At 39.8% G+C, this 26,437-nt stretch overlaps 1 protein-coding gene across 1 annotated transcript in view; it reads left to right on the forward strand.

Annotated features, from left to right (window-relative positions):
* Positions 1 to 7,214: 7,214 nt before the first annotated feature.
* The window catches only part of IPCEF1 (interaction protein for cytohesin exchange factors 1), a 58,816-nt gene continuing 39,593 nt past the window's right edge, over positions 7,215 to 26,437 (forward strand). The window contains 4 exon segments of the mRNA XM_040551132.1: positions 7,215 to 7,278; positions 17,108 to 17,356; positions 21,840 to 21,890; positions 26,107 to 26,143. Coding sequence (XP_040407066.1) covers positions 21,867 to 21,890; positions 26,107 to 26,143 — 61 coding nt within the window. The 5' untranslated portion in view covers positions 7,215 to 7,278; positions 17,108 to 17,356; positions 21,840 to 21,866.

Genomic DNA, 26,437 nt, shown 5'->3' on the forward strand with positions numbered 1-26,437 from the left:
AGCAATGCAGAAGTGTTGGGGAGAGTTGTAATTCAAGTTCTTTTTTTTTTTTTTTTTCTTTTCTTTTTTTTCCCCTCCTTGCTTGTTTTGTTTAACTGGGGTACAATCTAGTCATAACATTTCACTTTCCTCATCTATACAATTGGCTTAACGCAGAGCTGTCTTCCTCAAGATGTTTGGAGATCTCGAGATGTAATATCAAGGTGAAGTGCCATGTTGAGGGACACGTGAACCTAGAGAAAAATGGCTTGGTAAAAAAGAACAGACTCCCACCTATATTCTTGAAACCTAGTGCTTAGGTAATAGTATAGAAGTCTATTTGAAATAGAAAGATTTTAACCACTAGACCACACTAACTCAAACGTTTAAAAGATGTTTCACAAATACTTTTATTCCCTTATCTCACCTTATGGCGACTGTTGATGATGCAAAATGCAAATAGGGTGGGAGAGTGGAGGACAAGTACAAGTCGTAGCTAGGTAGAAAGAGTGGCTGGAGAGCATCCTTCACCCACCTTGTGCTGACAGACGCCTTGCTGTTCTGGGGATGAATGCTGTGGGGGAGCAGAAGATAGAAAGAGGAAGTAGCAAACGTGGCTGCTCTGCAACCTCAGCAGAAAACACTGGTGAGAAACAACAAGCAGGCAGATGAGGTCTGTGCTCTTCCCGGCGAATGTATCGGCGTTGCCACATGAACCCTTCTGCCTGGAGGTCTGGGAGCTCAGCGGCTGGCTGCTCGCATCCAAAGCACCCACACGAAGGAAGCAAGCTGGGAGGGAATTAGATTTGGGGAAATTCAATTAATCTCAATGATAGATATGATGACTATTCATTTGGTGATGGTACCACTTTTAAAAGCCATTACTTGAGAAATAGACGTGCAAACAAAAGACAGCAGTAGGTCGGCCTTTTCTTACTGTTGTTTCATAAATGGACTTTTTAAAATTAAATATTTTTGAAACCAATAATTGAGCTCTGTGTTTCAGATAACTGTTTAAGGTACAGTATCTGAATTTTAAATGCAACTCAGGTGACTCTAAATGTTGACCAAATCACGTGCGCTCTAAGTGAGTTGCATATAGGCAATCATTGTTTTTTGATGATGATTCAATTCATCAATTTTTGATGGATTATTGATATTGATGATACAAATCAATACATCTGGATTAGCTTTTTATCTATTTATTTATCTTACATTTGGGATAGGACATCCTTCTGGGTTCTTTACGGGTAACTAGGTGGGCTAGCCCTGGGAAGCTCAGAGAACATCTTTAGAATTATTTGAAAAATAAATTTGAGATATGTGAAAATATTTTTTTTTCAAAGACTTTAAAACATTTAAAATGTTTCAGCTGAAGATATGTACCAGTACCTTTTTTTTTAAATTTTCTTTCTTTCTTTTTTTTTTTCAGAAATCACCCTGTTTGAAATAGACTGTCAAATGAGAATGCAAAAAATATGGTGTTGTTTTATTGTTTTGTTCTTCCCATTTACCTTTTTTTTCTTGTTTTCAATAAAAGCATTACACCAGCAACTCCCCTCTTCTCCCAACATTTTTTTTTTCTAATATGAAAAGTTGTATACAGATCAGTGTTCCTTTTCCTGTCTGTGAGGAAAACATTTTTTAAAAACTTTAATTTTGAATGACTTGGAAAAACAGCTGAAATGTGTGAATGACAGAGGATGATGTGTTGGCCTATGAGAAAAGAAAACTTCTGAAGGAATATAGTTTCAAAGGTGTATAATCTCAGGTAATTGCCAGCTCCCACATAGTGATATTTGTGGTTGGATTTAGCATAGATTTTTACAAATGTACACAAATAACAAGCACTCCTAACGTATATTTTTATTCATCTATCTCCTGCTCTTTGAAAATACACAGGGTTATTCTACGTCTCTCTCTCTTTTAATATCTATACTACAGTTCTGTGGATGATCACCATCTGTGTGATGACCTCTGCTCGTCAGAGGTAGGTTGGATCAAACAGGGGTATCAGGCTCATTGCACCACCAGGGAAGCTCAGGAGGTCTCACTCCAAGCTGTGAGCTCAGACCAGGTTACTCACGACTTTGTCCGGTCAGGGCTTGCACAACTTTGAGGATGGAGACTGCACAACCTCTCTGGGTAGCTGTCCTGATGTTTTCATGGGGAAAGAAGTTTTCTTTGTCTGAAGCTCTCCTATTTAAAGTTTTGCCTTTAGTCTCTCCTCCTCCTGCAGTACTCCTGCTGTGAAGAATCTGTCTCCATTACCTTCCTGACTCCCTCTTAGGTGCTTGGGGTCTGCTCTTAGGTGTCCCCTGAAACTGTTCCTCACCCAGGCTAGACAAATTCCAGTCCCTCAGCTTCTTCTTGCAAGACAACTCAACCATCATGGTGGCCCCTCCTGAGCTTGTTCCAGTTTGTTAATGCCTTTCCTATTTTGGGGGGCTCCCAAACTGGATGCAATGTTTAGATGTATTTCAAACTGAGCAAAGGGGGATAATCATGTCCCTCAATCTCCTGGCTGTGCTCCTATCAGTACCAGCCCAGGATGCTGATGGCCTTCTCACAAGCCCACGAGGCTTCCAGTGTATCAGGAACACCCAGTTCCTGTCATTTGGTTAATGACGAAATTGTCTGTGTGGAAAGTTATGGTAGAAAGTCAGTGCAGGATCTCTGACAGATCAGTGCTTTTTGAATGTATGCAGCTGCAACAAACATCTGTAGTATTAATACAACTGGAGCTGCAGAAGGCTTTTTATCAAAGATGAAAGGAAAGTGGTGGCATAAAGTTGTGCAAGAAATGACTGAAGCAAATAGTGGGATTTAGGATTCTGTGCATATGTTAAACTCCTTGATTAGTATAGTGCTGCAATAAAACCACTGTCTAATGTTTAACTTTGGCAACCATTTGTTTTCAAGTCACTTAGGCAATTCTCTGGTCAATAGATGTTCTGTTTTTCTTTGCCAATAACACTGTCATTAAAAAGATGGCTAATATACTGCCCTCCTGTGAAATGGCTGTTTTGGGGAACTCCAGACACTTTAGAGGTATTAATAAGTGATTTTTGTATTTTCCTCTGATGTGAGTAGTTACTGTGTACATCCTATAAAAGGGTGAAAGTAAAGCTGTGGAAGTGGTGGGTCAAAAACCAAGAGGTGAGTGAGTGCCAGAGCTGGGGCTGGAGCCTCCGAAGGCTCATTCCCCGTCAGAGGCAGCCAGTCCTGTGGAGGCCATCAGCATTTTATTCTCAATGTAAGAGGTAAAAATAAGGCTAATTTTCCCTGTGATTTTGCAAACTGTACCCCCGTGATGTTGACTAGATCCCAGAGAGGGAGGGACACAAAGCTGAAGCGATGTGTATGAAATCCCTCCGCTCACTCAACACGAGGGTGTTTGAGGGCTGGCTCACTGCTCTCACTGTGTTGTGAAACAAGTTGAAACAGAAAGCAAACCTCATAGGAAGCTGGAACATCTTTACTGCTTCGGAGGAAAACTTTTCGGTAGTGGGAGTCGGTAGCTTTCTATCATAAATGTTAAGTACCAGCAACTACTGGTTTGCATGTAACAGTTGGGTATGGCAAATATGAATCATACTGGTTGACAGAGACTCATCTCATCCCACTTGCGGTCTCTGCAGCCTGTGGCAGAAATCACACAACCAACAGAATTTTTTTTTGATAAGCGATAAGTAATCTGCTTTCAGTGGCTTTCCCATACCTTTTTGTACATTCATCAGTTACTTATTTGGCTGAATAGGCAAAGGGAGGCTAAAACGATACCTCACTTTCTTACCTGGTAAAAAACAAACTCAGAACAAATTTGAGTAAAAGATGTGGTATCTAATGAGATTCTATTGCAAATAATCTGTGACCTGGGGCGCTTTTTTTTTTTTTTTACTTTTTTTTTTTTCTGATTCCTGTGACAACTGCTGGTCTGCTCAATGAGAAAATAGAGCTACTATGTCTCAAATTCTCAGGCAGGCAGGTATGTTTTCCCCTGCACAATACCCTGATCCAACAGATTTGAAGCTTGCTGTAGGAACAGAATGGAAAAGTAGTTTAACGTGCCTGCTTTCACCAGGTCTTACATAGCTCATCTCTGTGAGCTGCCCTCATGTTCCCGGCACATATTGTGTTGGTTATTGGCTTCTACAGTCCTCTGCTTCCTCACAGGAAGTTTGCCAGAATGGGAATTGAGAATTCCTACTTTTTTTTTTCTTTTTTCCAAATTTTCATGTGTCCTTATAGCCATATTGGCAAACTGTCAAGGACTTGGAAGTCCCATGGGTTCCAGAAATCTCTTCTGCTCCAGTCTCCCCTATCCCCTCTACCCCGATGGAAGCCTAGGGATTTCTACAATATGCATGTGCACAATTGTCAGCATCATTTTTTTTTTAACTCCTTGCATCACTCACCCTACTGGATTTTTTATTCCTGTGATGATCATCATCTACCTCAAAACTTAGTGAAGGTCTCTTATTTCTCAGCACTGCTGTGGCCATGAGAAGAAGCTAGAAACAAAATCATTTTCTTATGCTGTGAAATTTGCCATGTATATTTCAACCTAATGTTCCTGGAAATTACTTTATTTACTGCTCTCTGTACACAGTGATTCACTATTTGCTCTGCTTCATAAAGTAATTTCAGTTCTGCCCAAACTTTTGCAGTCAATTTATTGCAGCAGTGAGTTCCAAATACTACGCTAAAATCCACTTCCTTCCGTCTGTTTTGTTCATCACCTTTCATTATTTGTTCCTTCCTCCTGCCTCCTCCAGTTTTTGTTTTATATGACTGAGAGATTTATTTCCCTATCTCATATTTTTAAATATTTATGTTCAAATTTATGTACAATCCCCTATCAGATATGCCATGTTACAAAACATTGTTATTTTTTAAATTTATTTTGATACAAGAGATTTTTTTTTTCCCCCTGGCAATTCTTGATCAGTCTTCTCACTCTTCACTTTTCACTATTATTTAGTCTCAGAATGTTTTCCCATTCTTTCTTGGTGATGATTATTTACAGAATATTCTACACAAAGCTGTGTCATCGATTCACACAAAAACATTCTTACCCCCATGATATTATTCACTACTCCCTTCCTTATTTGTCTGAACATTCTGTTCTTTTTTTTTTTTTGACTACAGCTGCACATTAAGCAGAAGCTGTCTTTGAACATGTTGTACACCTTCTTTTTATGTTGATGTTTGCAGCAACAGAGCCATTAAGTTAATCAGTTGAGTATTTTCCACTTCAGATGTTATTAATGGAAATCTAACAACAAAGGTTCGTGCACTTACCTTTGTCTTACCGTGTATCTTCAAATGATATATTGGAGAGAAATTTTTACAATCATCGCCTTAGATGTAATGTGTTAGAAAAGGTCGAAAATAAGAGAGAAACAACAAAAAAAAGTTTATTATTATGTTCTGAAGTATTTACTGGTGCTTCCTAATGCTGATGCAAAGTACCATATGCAAGTAATGCAAATACCAATCTTCAAAATGTAATGCATAGATGATTGACAGCTAAAAAGTAATGTTTAATACTTTATTATTATTATTTATTATTATTATTATTTTATTATTCTTAAAGAAGATGAAAAAAAGAAAGAGGTCTTGCAACCATAATGGTAGTTTTCCTCAGATTTGTGTGCTTGAGGGTGATCTCTGCATTGGCTGGATGCTGTTGGGGATGTGATGGTTCTCTCCTGGCTACAGAGGTGCAAGCTCTAAGGTGGATGGTCAATGAGTTCATTGTTCTGGTACATCTTTAACCCACAAAAGATTCATTTTCACAGCAAAATATCTTCATCTGGGTGCACTGATGTACTGAAAGCAATGCCTTGTTGCTCAGTGTGAACTAGGCTTTCAAGTTACTCCCTATAGGCTGACATGACTCATTTGTTTTCTATGTACTTATGCTTCTGCCAAGACTACTAGAAAGCCTTATAATTATAACAACTGACATTCCTGGCATCAGCAAAGCCCAAATTAAATTTCTTCCGGGTGTCCTACAGGTGGCACTGTAATTTCAGCGTCATGCATAGTAAAGCAGTCAGATCTCTGGATGGTTCCCGTACCTCCCTGTGGACCCTGGAATTTCCCTGCCACAGCAGAGGGAGATCTGAGGAAACACAGGATCATCCCTAGACAGCACAACTCCATGCTGCTTTGAAGAAACATGTCTGTAATATTCCAGTGAGTAAAAAAAAAATCACTTCAAAGCACAAAACAATGTGCCTTATTTTTGACAGTGTCCATCACTTTGAAGAAGAGAGAGGTTTATCAGAGTGTGCGCTCTGTCTGTTCTATGCAGTATGTGGAATAGGTAAAGAATTGTGTAGAGAGTGCAAATAATTTTTTTTTTTTATACTGTAGTTAATTGTTGATTCATTCTCAAAGTCTACATGCCTGTGAATGAAACTGTTGAATGCACAGGCCAAAAAAAGTACACAAAGATACAATTTATTTTTCTTTTTTTGTCTACCAGACTTAGTAAAAATATAACTTTATAAAAACATCTATTTCATATTTTGAATAGGGCTGTTGATTTTGATTTATCAGTGTACCAGTTAATCAAAAAGGAAAAATGGGAAATAAAGATTGTTGATGTGACCAAGGTGCAGCCCATGCTGTCAGCCTCATCCCTGCTTGGGATGCTGTTTCCTGGGACACACCTTGTAGGTGACCCAGAAAAAAAAAACCGGTTGTGCTTCATGTCCCATCCTTCCTGTTGTCCCGAGGGCTTCACTCAGCTGGCTGGTCTTGGGCTGTGGAGTCCTCCTGCACCACCAGGTACACGGTTGGACCCTTGAGGACCAAGGAGACCAAGGCTGAAGGGGCACCCTGGGGAGTGGGTCTGCAACTGAGACTATACTGAGGCTTGTGCAGTGGGATTTGTTGCAGGGCACCTATACTGTGTTTGCTCCTGTCTCCCACCATGCACTCAGAGCCTTTTCTCAGAATTACGCAATACAAGTTTTTTAAACCACTTTCCATTTGTGAACAAAAATTAAAAAACTAGCTAACTGAGAATATTTCTATTTTTTTATTTCCATCCTCCATCCTATTTCTACTTAGCTCGGTTCCAGTATTAATGGCTCTGGCAGGCATGGCTTTTAGCACTTTGATGCCTGGCTTGTGGTTTGCATAGTCATGACTTGTAAAAGACACACCAGTTTCCTCTTGGGCAATTTAAGCTTTGCAACCAATTTCTGTAAGAGTTTCCTCTCTGCTCTGCGAGGTATAGGAGTTGACAGGACAAGTGTGGCTCTTCGTCAAAATTCCGTGCTGGTAAGGCTGTGGCTCCTTTTTCCTTTTAAGTGACAGATGTAGGTGTTGCTGTCTGGTGATATCTACTTTCTTTCTTTCCTTTTTTTTTTTTTAAACAAGCAAACAGTGGTTTTAATTGATGAGAAGTGGCACTTGGTACAGTGAAGGAAGTTCACACTGGCACATAACTGCTATTTTTTTCTACATGACAGTGTAAAAGATCTTATGCTTCCCTTTTTCCTCCATTTTGTTTAAAAAATGCAAATGTGTTACTTAGAAATTATGAATTCATTAGAAATAATGAGGCTTGTTTGTGGAGTGAGGACAAGTGTCGGCATGTATGTGAACAATTTCTATTCTGAACAAGTTCAATTCAGTTATGTTTCAGCAAGATCCAGCAAAGGACAGGGTGACAGTGTAGGTACATGCATTGGGTAAATCAGATCTTTGGAAGAGAGGCATGTAATATGGAAACAGAAGCAGTTCCTTTACTGATTTAGGGTTTTGGAAGTGTACAAATCTAGGATCATGTAAAAAGTATTTAATGTGCAATATGGGGGTAGAATGTAATGTCTTGTGGTGACAGCACTGGGCAGACTGATTTCTGTTTTTAATATGAAAATTTTGGAATACATTAATTTTAATGTTTTTCTCATAGTCATGAAGTTGTATTGGTAGAGACACAGCAAAAGTACGATGTGAATGGGCTCATCCTCACCTTGAAAAATAGGACATCTGGAATTACAATCTTCTGTCCTTTGCCCTGAAATACAAAACTTAAAACACCGACTACATTTCTGGACTCAAGTTTTCTTCCAGTGAAAGCTGAGATTAACAGCTTGTTTAATCATTTCCTTACCCGCTTGCTTCCAGTAAGTCCTTTTTGGGCAGTAGGGCAATACCTTTCTTTACTGGGGGCAGTTATATTAATTGAAGTTCTTGGAAGGCTCATCTCTGCTCAGGGACTGCAATTCAGGTCAATGGGATTTTCTTGTCTGCTAGTTATGCCAATCTTCAATGATTTGAGACAATTCCTAAAGGGAGAGAAATTGCTTGGTTCCTTTGCATGAATATCCTTTCTCTACCTTCCCCTGTGGTGACATTTTTACACTTTTTGGAGATAAAAATTGCCTCTGTGGGAAGGAGAGGCTTCCACAGTGCCACTCTCTTGGTGCTGACTGGTGACACAGCTGCACACCATTTGAGCAGGTGCCCGTCCCGTGGTATTTCTGGGGCTGTGTGCCTCAGGTCAGGGATTTTGAAGCTTTCTGCTTTCAAATGCTTCATCCCTGTGACCTTGCCCACTTGCTGCCTCACTGCCACCTCTGAGAGAGCAGTTCACTCCTTAAAGCAGGGGGAGTAGGTACTCCCACACAGTGCTCCAACAGCTGCTTTCCACTTGCAAGTCAGCCTGATTTCATAGGTGGGAAAGGTGAAATGGCACATTAAAGTGTATACTGTCAGCAAGTGCGTGCTCCAGGACTGCATCAGCATGGGATGCTGGAAGAAATAGGGTGACAGCCATTTATGCCAGGCTGCTAATGTTCTCATGAACTTCTCGTACAAGCTGTCTGCTCTTTGTTCCCATGCATACTGGGAGATCTGACTTCTTGTGGGGCTGTCCAGTGGCCAGACAGCAGCATGTGCTTCTCACTGTTGAATGTGTTTCCGCTAATGGGTGCAGCACCTTGCTGCTGCATGCTCAGGGCATGCTCTCCACCTGCATTTGTGCATTTGCCACAAGGCTGCTGGGGAACACATTGAGCTGACAAGGACTGAAAAGCGTCAGTGGTGGTTAAGATACTCTGCTCTATTTCATCCTGGTTAATTCCAGATAGCAAAGTGTTCCCACCTGCCCCCCAAATCCATCTCCTTCATGCTACTGTATGTGCTCTGACTAAAAAAAATAGTGGCATGGTTGTGAGTGAATGAAGTGAGGATTTGTTTGGGTAGAGAGACAGTGGTAGCACACCAAGAAACTGTACAGACAGAAGTGTTGGCAGCTCCCTCTGTTAAATGGTATGGCCGTCCAGCCAGCTGTGAGTCAGTGTGCCATGTGGAGGTCCGAGCAGATCTCTTGCTGTTGGCTCTGGAGATAGGAGTAGTCACCCAGGGCATGTCGTGGGGGGCCGTGCTGCTACATGACAGGTGAATAAGTTTTCAATTGTTTCATTTTTGTGTGTGGAGATGTATTCAGAGGATCATTCACCCATCTGCTAATGTAGCTGGTACTATTTATGGGCCAATGTGGCTGGTACTATTTATGGGCCTAGAGAATGGGCCCTCCCTGCCTGCCGCATCGCTTACTGCTAATGAAATCATGCTGCGTGTGGTTACACAATTACTGAACAGGGAGACGGGCACTGAAGTAATATTTATTACCTATTTCTGCATCTCAATTTCCCTCTTGGCTAGGACACATTTCTGTCTTTTAAGGATTTTTCTGAAAAGCAATGCATGCAATTAAAGGCATAGCTCATCTAGCTGTTGTTCTCAAAGTACCTATATGCGTGTGTACTGTGTTTATGCCTTAGTGACATGCATTTCTAAAAATTTTCCTTCTGCAGCCTCCTCTACCCTCTAATTGTTCACTTCTCTTTCCTATCATCAAGTTTCAGCCTGTCTGCCCTCCAGTGTCTGCTTCTTTTGCTTTTGCTGTGGGGCATCTCTGGCATAAGTCCCATGAATAAATCGAATTCTTCTGCTACGATGAGTATGTCTGCCCTCCTTTAGCTCCATCCCCTGCCTCTGGCATAGCCAAGTCATGCTTTCTCTGTGGAGATACCTTCAGTTATCCCTGTGCTCGTCTCTTTCATCTCCGAACAGGTCTTGCTGATTGCTTCCAAGGGGAAAAAATCAATGAAGCGATTTAACTGCTTCTCCTGCAGATACAGCTTCCTCATCTGGGTAGAGCTCACCTTCCTTATCTTCCTTTTCCCCAGATCCTCCTCTAGTCTTTCTCCCTTTCCTCAACTAGCATTTTTTTTTCTTCTGTTGAATGCAACAAATCAACAAAAGCCTCTGCTCTCTGCCATAATTTAATCCTTGATTTTGTCTGAAAATCTCTTCTTAAAATCTTATTTTCTGTGATTCTGTCTGCCAATGGTTCTCCACCTGTTTTCTGAGACACTTAAAAATTGCCTTTCAGAAGATCCTGGTACACCCCAAAATGCTGTCTTTGCTCTACTAAAAGATCCTGTCCTCTGATTCATTTTTCCTCTACACTTCATGCCTGCATTATTTCATTCACAAACATCAGTTTAGCTTCTCCATCTACGAAGGGAAGATCTACTCCTGTAACACAGAATTTATTTATTTATTTGTTTACCTATTTATTTATTATTTATCTATTTATTTTCCTGACCAAGTGTAGGATTTGACCTGTATCTCTGATATTTTGTGGCTCAGCCTTTAGCTGGACTCAACAAGATTAATTGCTGCCTTTCATAAGTCATCTTCTCTCACTACCGACAGTTAAACTGTGGTCCAAGTGCCTTTTTCAATTTTCTACGTCTTTGCTTCCAAGCTATGATATTTTGCACATGCTTTCAAATGTCTTCATTCTCCATACACAAATAAACTGTCATCTAAGTTGTCATTATTTCATGTCCCATTTATTGAAATCTCCAATTCTCTGGCCTTCACAAAAGCAATTTCACCTCCTCATATCAATTCAGAAAATCACTAGAAAGATAATTTTCTTACCCTGCTGTTTTGTTGAAATCTCAGCCTATTTACACTTCTGTGCAGCGTCAAACATAACTGAGCTTTAACTTTGATTTTGAATTCTCTGGCATCTTCCCTTTCTCTCTTATAACACTTTCATATGTTCCACAGTTTCCTAAAAATGCTTCATTATTTTTCTAAGCCAGTTGCTAAGACAAACAGTAACCTTGATGCTGTCTGAGACCCAACAGATGATTCTGGTGACTGTTTCACCATTATCTTGGCCTCCTGCTTCCCGTCTACATCCTCCTGCTGTAACCTGCCTTAAACTGGAAGCTGTCAGGAGCAGAGTTACCTTCTCTTTTTTTCTATGTTCCTACAGTACGTCACACATGGTGTGTTACAATGGAAATAAATAAGTTGCAATCTCCATTGCTAATACTTCAGAAAAGTTCCTATAACAATATTATGTGTGATAAAGCTGTGAATCATTTTACATATTTCTCTGCTTTGGTACATTGTGTAGCTGCTTTGTTATCCTCATTCCTTCTTGCAAGGTCTCAGGAGAACTCATGCTCTTACTCTTTAGTATATCCAAGTCTATGAGATTCTTCTAGGAATAGCTGCTGGGTACAAGCATCATCAAATACCGCATCAGTCATATTAATTGTGCTTATTTTCTCTTAATCTAAAGCAAATGCAACTGCCAGGCAATTCAGTTTAGCTCAAATCTCTTCCATAGTTAGTATGTCTCACCTAACATAGAGTAACTTGCTTGAGTGTCTGAGCTTTCTATATCTCCCTAATACCTAAATTATTTGTGTGGATCTCACAAAGCTCAAGGAGAGTGGAGATGATGTCAAATCATCAGGTTTTCTCAGAAAGCAACAGTGTGAAGATGCTTGCAGCAAGTAGGAATCTGCACTTCCAAAATTTGTTGTTGAACACCTCTTCATTTAAGAGCAATTAGGGAATTGAGAGGGGAAGGAAAGGGGGTGGCATTGAGAAGCAGAAAGTATTATTATTATGATTATGTATTAGCAATTTAGTGCACTAGAGGGGTTCTTTTCAGGTGTGATTTTTGTCTTGTGTCTCCACCTGGGATCTTGTGGATTGCACCCAAATGCACAATCGGTGCACTTAAAACACTTTCCCTCCTGCAGAGGCTAAGATTGAAAACATACCCTAAAGTGCCACATAGCATGTGCTGTTGCAGGGGGATGCAAGATTCTCCATAAGCTGTCTGTCTTCCTGATATGTTGTTTGTACCTGGCATAAACTGAGTTGCCAGTGAAGATGCGTAGCGGAGATGCGGTTCTAGAACAGTGGATGACAGCAACGGGACCCCGATCTTGGGTTTCTGTAACTGCAGAAGAGACATCTTGGTCTTATGTCAATTAATTCCTGAGTCCATAGAATTTACTGCAGTTCCCCCACATGGTTGTTTTCTGATGAGATCAGCTTTCAGATCGGGGTTGCATGATAGCTTGTTTGTCTCCTGATGGAAACCTTTGGACAGCTTTAGAGAGACTACAGCATGCTTAACTTTGCTCCTACTTTGGTCCATTACACTGCTTTATGCTATATTCTGTTGCATTATATTTGGGCCCTATATTGCTGTCTGTAGATGTGCAAGGACATTGGGCACTCAGTTAAAATCTGTACCATTTCTCCACTTTTCTCACCCCTTCTTTTACTTTTAATGAAGTCATACAGTATGAAAATATGGGCTACACATGCAACGCTTTACAAAATGTGCCAAAAACTTGACTGACATCCAGTCTGAACAGCTGTTTGACCTACTGACCTGCCTTACAAAGCCCTGTGGAGTTTCAGCCTTGGCTACCTGGAATTCAACCTTTCAGCATTCCTTTATCCTAATATTTGTGGTCAGCTAGCTTTCTTCTGCTAAGAACTGGTGTTTAAATCCTGAAGTGGAAGACACTTTAAAAAAAAAAAAAGAGTAAGTTCTTCTCTTTGGAGTAGTTAATTTATTTATTTATTTTGGAGGAACATGTATTTTTTCTTCCTTAAATCTCATCAAATCACATATTGATGGTCAAAACTTTATCCACTTCATGAGAGGTGGGTTTCTTGTGCTAACCTTCTTATGAGTTTGTCTGTGTTTCATATTAATGCTCAATTGTATGTGAATTATAAAATTAGATGTAAAGACTGCAATAGATTTTGAAATATAAATATCTTTAAACTAGGACATAATGAGCTGTAGTAATGATATGGTTTGATTTCACTTTGTGTTTTGTCACCTTATATTAGGGTACAGGTTTCAACAAAAGGAAAGATAAATGGGGGGAAAAAAAAGGAAATACGCATGTGAGAAAATATAAATGTGAAATTATTATTTTTGTCTAGTTAGTCATTTAGTCATTAGATCATTTATTATCTGTGTTTTTAGATAAAACAATTCCCCTAATTTTTTCACTGTAAGAAGGAAAGACTTTTTTCCAAAGCCGTATATTTTCTTAACAAACTTTGTTGCATTTTGTCTTTTAAGTTTTCTTGTTTAGGGCAGGAAGCTTATTTTATTCCATTTTATTTTATTTATTTTTGTATTTTATTTAATGAGAACATTGTATTCTCTGAGATTCTCTATAGAAAAGAAGTACAAAATAGGACTAATGATAACTTAAGATGAGAAATTTTCTATAAAGTTCATAAAAAACTCTTGCACTGGCTGATAGGATTTAAGTTTGTCATCTTGGTGTGCTAAAGCCACTTAAGTGCAATGGTTATCTTGCTCACATTTAGACTTTCTTCAATGTAATTCTCATCACTGAAAAAAATGAGCATACTTTTTGATGTTAAGGAACAGACAGTAACGGATCTCCTCCAGAAAGACAAGGTGTTTACTGGTGTTTCAAAGGACTTCTACATTCATATGCTCCCCTCAGAGCTGTGTGAGTTTGCTGAGGTGTTTCTGGTCGTGCCGGTGTGCCCCAAAAGCACCGCTCATGGGGTAGTAACCCAGTCATGTTGTGCCAGTGATGCACATACAGGAGTCGTATCCAAATCTTTTGGTGATCTTTGAATCTTTCAAATCTTTTCAATGTCTTTAACAGGGCAGGAGGATTATAACCTCATTGGGCTTGATAATGATTGCAAAAGGCATGAGAAGCTATTTAGCTGCCAACAGAAACAGGATGTGTTGCAGCACTTGAGGAAAGCACGAGAGATCAGCTAGGAAGACAAATACACACCATTGCTTCCCCATGTCAGAAAAAGTGTGTGCTGAAAGTTGTGTCATCAAGTGAATTGATTTAAACTGAGACAATTTAAATTACGGGTGTTTCCAATCCTTGTATTAGCCTCAGACTCTTTAACTGGTATAAATTATAGCTCTGCTGCAATTGGAAATCCAGAGCGTAGGGTAGCTTTTCTCCAGGCATTTACTGCTCGTTAATTATTCATTCTACCATGGGTGTTTTGTTGCCAATATGGCACATGACATGAGAGGGAAAACTCGAGTAACAATTACAAATAATTTATTGAAAGAGGATCATAAAAGTAAGATTAACTATTGAGGCTGCAATTACCATGAGCTATAAACTGCCATGAAATAGTTGATAATATTAATTTTATTTTACATTTATTAAAATTTGTTATCACTGAATAGTCTGGTAGTTATTTTGGCTATTTACTTTTCTTCCATAAACTTGAAAGATATATGCATAGGAATTAGGTTAAAAATGGAGGTACTTTACATCAGAATACACTGATCCAAATATAAAAGGATATAAACAGCAGGGGAGTAGTTCATTAGAAAAACAGAGAGAGAGATCTCTCCTTAGAAGGAGAGAGATAGAGACTTGAAATTGTCCCAAAATATTGGGACAGACACAGCATGGTGGAATTTAGAGGAAAAATTTCATGAAATACAGCTTATGACATCAAAAAGTCCAGGTCTTCTGAGAAAACATGGAAATTGTTCTTGTGAAAGAGCAAGATCATTTTTTAGTTTGGTGTAAATAGTTTTGCTACATTACCTTCCCCTTTAGAAAAATGCTTGCTGCTTTGCTTCCAGATTTTACTACGATGAAGACAACCCCTCAGAAAAGGAGTAACTCACTTTTGTAAGTTTCAAAAAGCAAGTGTCTAATGTAGTCAGAATCTACATTTGCAGGATTAGCAAATTGTCATTTTTAATGATTTATTTCTGTGTGCAGATGTTCTGGCAAAGGCTATAGTGTTTTAAAAACAAGAATCATAGTAAATCCTGTATGCTAAAGGTGCTGATGGCTGCAGAAAAGCATTGTATCAATCTTTTGCAACCAGCAATATTTTTTTTTGTAAATTTTATTTCAGTTCCCAGGGCTAGTTGGTTACACTACCTGTCTTGGACAAAACCCTTTCTCATGGTGGTGGGAGGATATCTTCTAGTAGATATTTCTTACTGTGATCTTCTCGTGTGATGTAGCAGGCTTTTTCCTCTTGCTCATTACAAATATAAAGTAAAAAAGGGCTGGTGCAGCCAAGTATTGCAGTGGTGAGACTTGAGTACCATGTGCGTACTTGGTGTACTGTGAAGGCTGGAAGGAACATAAATTCTTCTATGCTCCTTACTGTTTAATGAAAAATCAAACAGGACTCCTAAGAACTCTGTTTTGGTGAACTTTGAACATTGAGTGGAAATCTGTGATGGAAGAAGCAGCAACTCTCCCAGCTGTTTCTTTCTTGCTTCTTTCTTGCTAATCATCAGCATAATTATTTTGCTTTACTTTTTAAAAGCTATTCTCTCAATGTTTCTCTGGAAAAGTGAATGCTGGCCTTTTGTGTAGAGCTGTCAATGTAGTGAACATTGCCTGGGTGGAAGGAAGGAGGGGAGAATTCACACCTAATATTCAGAGAGTGCAAATAGTAGCAACTTTCTGTGGGCTTTTGTTCTTAAACACAGGAGCCAAAAGTGTGCTCCTGTTATCCTGACGTATTGCACTGCAGTTGTGGTCAGCCGTAACAGGACAATGTCCTCATTGCACTCTTGTCAGGGTGCGTCATATTGCTCAGGTAGCTCTCTGAGTTTTGGGCATAGGAGAAAACTCCATTCACAGTGCCTGGAGAGAGGACAGCTCTAAGCATAGGATGGGCTGGTTGGCTTATGCTCTTGTCTTAGCTTCACGACCTTAAATCAGAAAACTAGCTGGGGGTGGCTAGCTGCCCACCTGCTGGTTCTGCCAGTACCTGAGAGGGGCTATGCCTTTCCCAGGAAGTCCTGCAGAGCATCACGGCAGGAGCAGCTGCAGATGCCCTCCCCAGTGCTCCTCTCTGAGGCTGGTTTACATTCCCATGGTGACTGAGGGGTGGTGTTGCTGTTGGAATTAAAGGTTCTCCAAATAGAAAAGTCCCACTGTGTGCGTTTGGGGGAGGGCCCCAAAGATGGTTTGTCCTTGGGGTGGCGTGGGGCAGAGGTGGAAGGCAGGGTGTGCCAGGCAGCCTCCCTGCCTGTCCCTGGTGGAAGGATGCTGAAGGATGTAGGGGAGCCCAAGGGAACTGGTCAGCTCCACTTGGAAGATTTTTTTTTTTTAATTAACTTTGTTTTAGTAAATTTGGTTCATTTGGATGAAAATACATTTTCTTTTTTCTTTGGACCTCTGAGTCTTGTCCTATTCAGAAAGAGAGCTATTGCTTACTTTCCTTTAGACCAGTATCTCAGAAGGGTCTATAGGCTCTGGGCTTTTTCTTTTCCTAGGTCTCCTCTCTATGTTTCATTTTCTGGGCTAACAGGGAATTGTGCATCTTTGGAACACAGCAAAACACCCAGGAAGTGCTTCCCTAGATCTGAAGTGTTTCTTTTCCCCCTAACTGCACTGAGTTTTCATCCATTTCTGCAGCCACCATCTCAGCTTTGCTTGCTTTTATTTGCCTGCCACAGTGAAAGAGACAACTAGGAGGCCGCAGTAATTCCAGCATTGTACTTGAGGTTTTTGCAAAATTCCCACTTTTAACTTGGGATTTTGTTGGCCTTCAAGGAGCAGAACAGCACTAAGAATCAGCACAACACTAGGAGTCTGCATGAAAATTCAAGTTTGGAGGAGAAGCACTTAGCTAAGCACACCATTTTGAGTTCTTCTCTCTTTTTTTTTTTTAAATTATTTTTTTATTTTTGCCATTGAGGCCCCAGAGGCAGCTGGAGCATCTCTCTTCTGTTGAACCTCTCCTTTCTTTCCAGCTGCTCTCCTCCGGAAGGCAGTGAGCGTGGGCTCCTGCAGCTGCTTTCGTGGAGCTGTCGACGCCTGTCACCTGCCACTCCTGGGCTCCCTGGCTGGACCTGGCTGGACTGACTCCCTGGCTGCGATCCCAGCAGAGCGATGTCTCCAGACCCTTTCTGTCTCCGAGGCGGGAGCAGTGAACTTTGTTCCAGTTTTTCCTGGACCTCTCCCAAACAGAGCCAGAAGTTATCGTTTTGAATTGCTTGCAGGTGAGGGGATTGAATCGTTTCAAATGCCTTTGAAAATATGGTTATAACTGATGGGGTTATAATGTGGCAGATGGATTTTCTTGCTGCTAGGCCTGCTATGAGAATTCTTGTGGCTATTCAAAGGCTAATTTCTATTTAGTATGGTTAAATTTATCCATTGTGGCCAAAGCTGAAGGTACTCTCTGGCAATTATGACTTATATTTTAATGCTTGTACTTTAATAGACTTGTTGTTTTCAATCTCCATGGTGAATTTTATCTGCATTTGGGAATGTGGAGTAATGGAGACCAAGGAGAGTGGAACATAACTGGGGTGACATGGTCCATGAGCTTTTGTGAAAAGAGCATCCATGTCTGTTTGTCATTGCCCCATGGCACAGCACCAGCTCACTACCAGGCTTTCCTGGTGAGACAGCAAATGAAAGAAAATCTGCAGGTCACGAATCAAATTGTACAAGTAGGACAGTTGATTTAGGTAGTTAATTAACCAGTTAAATAACTGACCAGATCTGATTAATTAGTAGCTAATGGTAAGGTTCTGTCAGATTAAATTGATATTTGGAAACCCAAAGGACAATTATTAGCTTATAATCACTGTGATTATTTTTTCCCCTGCATTGTTACAACAACCCCAGTTAGAGGTAATGGGATAATTTAGGACTGTTATATAAGGCTGTCTCCTTGACACAGGACAGTGCTTCAAGCGCTGCTATAATGTGGGGCAATGCTATTCCTAATGCTTGCAAGTGCGATCTGTGATTAAGTAATCATTGATTTTTCTAGGCAAATTTTTGTAACCCTATTGCTAATTTCGTATTGCCTGTCAATTCATTGCCCATTGAAGTGCAGATAGTGGCACACAACAGAAAGCCAACGGAGATGTCAAAGCTGGAACCATGAGGAATGGAGACAGAAGGAAGGCAAGAGTTTCTCTTCCAGGTTGTCTTACAGCCTTGACTTGGTACTTGGTAAAACAGAAGTTTTCCGAATAGTTTGTGTCAATGCCATCTGAACAGGATCTGAGCTACACACATTATGGGTGTTTCGCAATACAAATGATTTGAGTCATGTCGCATATCTCAAATATTTTGCTCAGAAGCAGAAGGCATATGCCCACTTTGGATGGCATCTGAGGGATGCTTGGAAGGCATGTGTGGCAGGCTTATACCAATGTCATTGCAACCAGTATGACAGTGTCAGGCCACGTAGATTTTGACTTCCACAAGAGTATTATTATTAATGGATTAAGATATATATTTTCCAATGAAAATCATTGACTCCCACCACCCCCCACCTTTAACATTACCTTTGATCTTTAACAGAGATATTTCTATTTATTTCAGAAGAGTGATGCAGTCAAATGGAAATGATTGCAAGATATTTCTGATAAGTCACTTGCTGTGTTTCCACATTTGTTGCATCAGCTATTACTCATGTACCTACTTGTTAATTATTCTTGAAAGAACGGGAGTGAAGCGGTACAAATAATAAAGATATGCAAAGTGATGTTTATAGTTCAGTTGTTAAATCAAAACATAGCAAAACAAAAACCTCAGAAATTTGAATTGGAAATCTTATACCTGAAACCATTTTTGACATAATTATTCGATTCAGACTGAAATTAAATGAGTTGGTTTTGACACCTCTAAGAAAAGACAAATAAATGTAGGTTTACAAACTGGTAATCTAAAACCATCTCATTTGCTTTTATCCAATAGATTTGTTGTAGTTTATATTCCAGGATGTGAGAGATTAAAGTTTGTTCTCTCCTTTATAAAGCCATTTGAACTGGGAGAGGTTCCACTGTATTTTATTTTCCCTCTCTATTTGTTTTATCCCATTTTCCAGTTTTAGAGAATTGAACATCCACCACAGCAGACTGCAATCCTGGTGTACATTTTCGGTGTGAGTGCCTCAGTCTGTAGGCTGGAGGGTTTTCCTCTCCTCTTCCCATATCTTATCTCGCTGCAAATGCAGAAGGTTGTGGGGAGGGCTGGAAGGCCACATCCTCATCCTGGTGCTTAGGAACTGAGACCCTGCTTCAAATTCAAAGTCTATCTGAGTGAGGGCAAGGATGTGCACATTCCCGTCTTTAGTCTGTAAAGTGAGCTATGAAATGAGATGGTCTGGGACACGTGTTCTCCTGCTGCAGCTGTTCCAGTTAGGAATCAGGACACCCTCCTGGCGGTATGAACTCAGGTGTTGTCTCCTACTAACCTCTCACTGGCTTGTCAAGCTCTGGAGCTCAGATGTAGCCTTCATGGGCTGGAAAGCTCTTCTGCCAGCCAAAGCACCAGCTGTGGGTGTGCTCCTGGGCTACTGTGGAGCCTGTGGAATGGTGTGACCACCTCATGTCACACACATGGCATGGGATGGACACGGCTTGGCAGGGGATCCTAACTGCAGTGTGGGGAGGGGAATATTTGGGGTGGGGGGTTACAGTTTCCAGAGACAACCCTGGTAGGTTTGTCTATACCAATATCCAATAGGGTGGTTATAGAATAACTCTACATGAGAGGCTGTATTTATCCAGCTCCTATTTTGTCTGTCTGCTCAGAAAGGATAGACTTGTCCTATTGTACAGCTGTGAAGAATTGAAAGGAAACACTTATTTTACTGCAGTGCAGAGATAAACAGGTCATGCCCTTCTGAAATGTTGGTTTTGCAACAGTCGAGTACACTTGAGTAGGCATAAAAATCTTAACACTGTTTCACAGTGCGACTAATCTCACTCAGGTTGGGTTTACTTAGGAGAAATAAACTCATTTTATCTGTATGAGAGCCAGTCTGCAGTAAACGTATTTTTACAGCTTTCCATACACAGGGAATAATAAATTTTACACTTAACTAGAATGAGACAGAAGTCAATGCTGTTTTTGAAAATTGGATGCTGGCTCAAAGACTGCTTAGCCAGTTTCTGGAAATTAAACAAAAATTTGAGTTAAAGTCACTGAGAAGGATCTGCTGAAAGCCACTCCAACTCCTTTGGCACAAATCACACAGGCGGAAATGTTTCCTTGCCAATTAACTAATGCTTCTCCTTGTATAGTAGCTAATTCAGATCTGTGCAGTTTGTAAAATTACACCCCACCCCCCTAAAAACCCCAAAGCATGCATGAAATGGAGAACTGACAGGAAAAAAGGCCAGATGTCACAATAATTACTATAATTTGGTCTGTTATTTCCTTGCTTTTTGGCTCAGCATTTGAAGCTTGATGTTAATTTGCTTGTATAACTAAAGGTGTTTCCTCTGCTTGTTTACACTAGCTATTATTTCTAAACATCCTTGAAATTATTTGCTATAACATCTCTCCTCATCTTTATCTTCAATTTGAGCCACTTTTAGAAAGTGCTTCCTTCTGTTTTTGAACAGAAGCAGTTGGGAGCCAGAAAAATGTTTTTGTTTGCATTTCTATTTTTGGTTTGAAATTGCTGGAAACCAGTAGGTGGGTTTTTATTTTCTAAGACTTTATTTTCAAAATGAAACAAATATTATGTATGAGGAATGCCATATATCTTAAATTACTTGTTTTAGTAACAGGAAAAAGTTCTTGTTAGAAATTCTTCTGAAGTGTGGCTCTATTTCCGGAAATCCTATCTTGCTCACTTCAGCAGTCTTGTACTCTCTCCCATTTCACTGAGTGATTCTTTCATACATAAAGAGATGAGGAGTTCATAGGAACATTGTAGGCATTACAAAGTCGGTATGTTTTCCTTTACCTTCTGTACTGCACAGATTCTTTTGTTATGTGTTCATTCTACCAGCCCAAGGAAAATCATGTAAGGAGTTGACTATTGGTTGTGTACACTGAATGAAATTACATAAATGGGTAACTAGTAGTTTTGGATATCCTTGGGATATAATTCCTACCATATGTTATCAGAGTGTACAATTTTTGCTCTCCAAAAAGGGAAGAGTATAATTCATTATAGGGTAGTCAGCTATGAAATCTCATTGTGCTCAGGAGAGGGGAGCAAATGAGCTGATTAGAACACTCAGAAAACACTGGGAATATCTCAGCTGAGTGGAAATAATTTCTTCTTAGTAGGAATAAAAATCCTATTGATTTCTTTCACAGTGGGGGAAAAAATGATACCTCAGGATTTACTTATTTATTCTCTATTCATTTCTAAAACAAAGCCACAACCCAACAAACCAAACAGAAAAACTCTGAAAGCAAACAAACAAAAAGTACCCTCACCAACCATATCTGTGAATTTTAATGTGTTTATTTCATAAAAAAGAATTGGATAGCTTTGAGTTAGTACTCCTTATCAATAATTGCCTTCTACATCAGTAAAATCTTTTCACATAATATGGCATTACCTTTGGAAAAGATACTTTTTTTGAGAGGGTGGAAGAAGATGGGAGGGTGAAGTGGGCAAGTCAAATCACATTAACACTTTTTTTTCATCTATTGTTAGGACTAATTTATGAAAATATAATGCAGAACTCAAGCAAACAAAACTTTCTCTTTTTACAGCTTTCCCTCTAAACTTTGAAACCATTCATGGAAGCTGATGGCAATGCCCTCGTAAGTATATCTGAAGTTATGGCACAGTTACTGATTAGTTGAAGAGATCATAGAAGACTGAGGACAGCATCAATATCCAAAGATCTTGCTCATGGGTCAGGCCAAGTGGTGAGACTGTTACAGGCTGCCCCAATTCTATTCTTGGGATGAAATTGAATCTGTTGTATGGACCCAAAGCCAGGGGTCCCATCACTTCCAAGGGCTACTCTTCAAAGGATGAGAAAAGAGTAATTTAGGATACATGAGCTTAGCAAAGGACTTTTCTTAGACACACATCTATCTAATCCTTGAGGTTTTAGGAAAATACAGCTCTGTAGAAGACAAACTGATGATTATAGCCTTTGGTACCACCTCAAACTCATGAATTGTGAGTTAAACTTCAGGAGACATGAAGTCTGGTCTTCAGCAGTAGAGCAATGACTGCTTTTGCTTGTAGAACAAACTTTTCCTTCCCGCTCAGAGAGCCTCATACACCTATTTTGCCCCGCTTCTTCCTTCGGGAGCATTCGCAGGCTGCAGTACACCCGGACTCTAGGCAGAAACATCCCAAAGACAAACCCGACTGCTTCTTGGCAACTCTCCAGAGGGATGCTGCCCAACTAGATTTCATGCCCAGCAATAATTGCTCAAGGCCACCCATTTGAAAGGGAGGCTGGAAATTTGTAGCACCCCTGCTATATGTTTTTAAATCAAACATGGGATCTCTATGCTGACGGAAGTCTCTCACTGAAGATATCACTTCTCTTGTTCGTTTTTGCTTATCCGTGGAGCCAGCCTGGCACAGAAGTGGTTGTGAACAACGCTCAGTTGTACAGCTCCCTTTGCAGCTGGCCCACGGTTGTATTTGCCAAGTGGAGGAGCAATGGACAGCAAGCTTGAAGCCTGTGTTTTCATGCAGCATCACTATCCCATCCTGTTCAACCCTTAGATCTCACTAAACAGATGAACAAACAAAACCTCCCCCCAAAAAAGATGAAAAGCTAGCCTGTATTGCCAGCCTCACAGAAAAATTATGACCCTTCTAAAGTTACAAATAGCTGTGATGTTTTGCATTTATTTCAGACTCTCCTGAGGATTGTTGTCCTCAGATTTTCCCTGGAGCTAGAAATATTTTTTTTTCTTAATTTTATTTTTCCTAGTTGAACCTGTGATATTGAAACACATCAGGAAATTTGTCTTTACAGAGGAACATTCACCATTATCAGAATAATAGAAAAGTATGAGCCAAACTGAACATTTTGTTCACTTTCAGGTTGTTCCAGTGACTATGTGTAGTAGTTACGATATGTTCACATCTGAAACTGCTGTTATGCCCCTGGTCGGTACCATTGGTTTTACTGGTAATAACTGCCTTCCACAGTCAGACTTTTCTGTTTGTTCTGCACTGGTGCTGTAGTCTGCTAGGACTGAAAATTAAAAGTATCTCTTAATCAGCATTCATCCAGGTTAAATGAAATGAAAGATTTCCGACTCGCATAAGCCAGTTTTCAGAGGAAAACTTAAATTTACTTTTTGAGGAAAGATTTACAATTGGAGATGTATTAAAGTGTTATATTCTTGTGGAAAACTGAACTGAAATCCTGCTGGTGAGGCATTACGTGAATTTTATGGTAGATTAAAGTAAATATAGATTTTTCTATTGTTTTAAGATGAAAACAGTCTCATTGATTTTTTTTTTTAATTAAATAATTTCATAAAATATCTGACTGCAAACACTGGTGCTGTGGGGAAAGACGTTTCTTTTGTTTCTTCAAAGATCTGCAAAATTTGGGAAACCAATTTGTTGAACAACCCTGGTTTTCTTGGCATATTCCATTGATGTATTCTGTTACTAGAAGATTTTCTTGTGAAGAACAAACAAATTATTTTATGGTTGACAGGGTTGGGCTCCGTGCAGCACTAGAAACATTTAAAAGTTGTTGAATTCCTGGTTGAGAATTAACTCGATGAAATTTAGTCAGCTTTCAGGAATCCTGGAAAAGAAAAAACAATGTAACTTAATTCATGAAATCTCACTCAATGACAATTTATTGTGGATTCATCACTGATTTTATCCAGGCAAACGAATGTAATGCTGGCTTGGGAAACTACCCTTCCTTCCTTGATTAGTTTCCCAACTACTCCAATGAAATATGAAGATATGGAGATCCATTACCCCTGTCAACCTGCAGCAGGAAACAATCATTGCTACTGAATAATAAATGCACATTTGTGAATTCTTTTTGCTACCCAAGCTCTTACTGGGTAATCAGTTCCCACCTCAGTCTGTATATAGAGCAGGCCCTAACAGATAATTTAGGTAATATGGATACTAACCCTCTCTGACAGATGAGCCATAGGCCATAGATGCTATGTTGATCATCAATAAGGTTAGCGGAAAGATCTACTTCTTCCTCAGCTGTTTACAGAGAGCCACATCCTGTGTTAGTGTTGTGCTCCTGTCATTGTACAATTTTATGCTGGGTAAAGATGAAATGACCGCACCACAGTATCATGGCAAAGATGCACTATCACCTGCTTTGCAGTTTTTGCTTATGGGTAGCTGACTCAAATTTGCTTTCCTTAACACCACTTTGGTAGCACTGAAGGAAAATAATGAGTGTGATTGCATGACCCATTGATTCGCTGTGGCTCTCTGTTATTTCCATGTGTCCTAAATAGGGTGTTACTTTCTTTGGAATGAAGACATGAAAGGTGGCCTGTACAGGACGGGGAAATCTTGGAGCTTCAGTATAGCTGATATGTTTTCTCATTGCTTTTCTTTGTCTGTTGTCATGGAGAATAGTCAGGGAGACTGAGAGGCCGTGGTAGAATTAAAAAAAAAATGGTGTAGAGAGGGGAAGAATACATGATGATTAAGCAGGAATCTGGGATTATTCATTCCTGGTAAAGCCATCACGAATGTGTTGCTCAGGTCATCTCAAATAAGCACAAGATAAGCCCAAGAGTTACGATATGCAGTTCTGCACTCTGATATATGCTGCGAGGATAACTGGCTAGAGAATGCTTCAGTTCTTGTAAGTACTGGTGGCAGTGGTTTCTTGTGTTATTGTTTCCAGATGGCGTAGCTTACTCACCTTTAATTTACCTGTGAGAAGAGGCATCAAATCCTTCAAGAAGAACATGAAAAGGGGTTTTGTTTTCCTCCAAAGCTGCCTGTTAGGTCCGGAGACTGCATTAGTAATGTTTCTAGCGTAGCTCTGCAGCGGATCAGGTAGTTACTAGCTTTGCATAGCAACATTGTGGCCAAGCGTATTAAACCATACATAACCTTATCCAGCGTTTGTCATCTGGAGGTTTCAAAACCTTCCTAAAAAATAGGGGTGAATGTTTTTGTTCCCATGCTAGAGATGGAAAGGTTGAGGCCAAGAGAAGTAAAGTGCTTTGTCCACAGCCAGCCAGCCTGCCTGTGGAGGATTTACTCTAAAACCCAAACCTTATTTTCTGATGACCTCTTTCTCAGTCCCTGGTCTTCTGTTTTACTTTCATTTTCTGTGTGTTTACGTGGGATGAAATATGCACACTGATAATGAAAATATAATTCAATTATGTTATTTTTGCAGAGACCCAAAATTCTTAGTATGGCATGGGAAACTTCTGGTATTTTTATATCTTAGAGTTTGGATAATCTTCCAAGCTTGTGTGATTTATTTACCTTTCTTTAAAAAATATGAAACTCTTACTTATGTAGGGGGGAACTATGTTCTTCCGTACTAAAAAAAAAAAAAAAAAAAAAAGAGCAGAAAATTATTTTTTTTTCTTTTTTCAGGGATAGGGGTGCTTAGAATATGCTAAAGGACAATAAAACACCTGCCATGTATTTTAATCACCCTATGTTTGTAAATCCCCCTCATGGAAGCATTAAAATGTTGGATTTCTAACTTTTATTTTTTAACTTCTGAACACAGAATACGATTCAGGGAAGCAAAGTAGAAGCTGCCTGTGGGTGTGTGAAACAGGAAGCACTAGTAGACAGACACATGTATAATAGTTAGATTTGCCCTGGTTCAACTCCACATACATCAATTCTAATTAACACGTTTATGCTTCAGCTACTAACGTCCCTTCAGCAGTGAGTGGGTTATGCATTTCCATCCTGCATATACCACCAGCATCACCACCACGTCCTTCTCTAGCTTCCCCCTCCCCTTTCTAGACAAATGTTGCAACACAATCTGAAATTTCCTCTTTTCTTTCCTTCCTGCATTTCTTACAGGTTCCTTTGCGTCAGAAGACAAAAAAGAAAAGTCAAGGTAATGAGATATTTTTTTTTCTTTTCTCTTCCTCTTTTGTTATTTTCTTAGTATGTCTTGATCTTGGGAGGGTGAGGATTTTATACTGCTGCTCAGCTGGTGGAAGGCTGCTTTTTAACTCCACTGTTTCTTGAAGCAATTCTGAAAAAAATGACAACGTGCTGTTCTTTTGGACTAAATCCTTGTGGTATGTTAATTGTTTCAAAGCTGGAAATCAGTGAGGTAGAATCAGATGCATGCATGCACACACACACACTGACGGTTTTCATGTACTTGGCATAATAGTTTTCTCTA

The sequence above is a fragment of the Cygnus olor genome, chromosome 3, assembly GCF_009769625.2.
Source record: "Cygnus olor isolate bCygOlo1 chromosome 3, bCygOlo1.pri.v2, whole genome shotgun sequence".
Classification (NCBI taxonomy): domain Eukaryota; kingdom Metazoa; phylum Chordata; class Aves; order Anseriformes; family Anatidae; genus Cygnus; species Cygnus olor.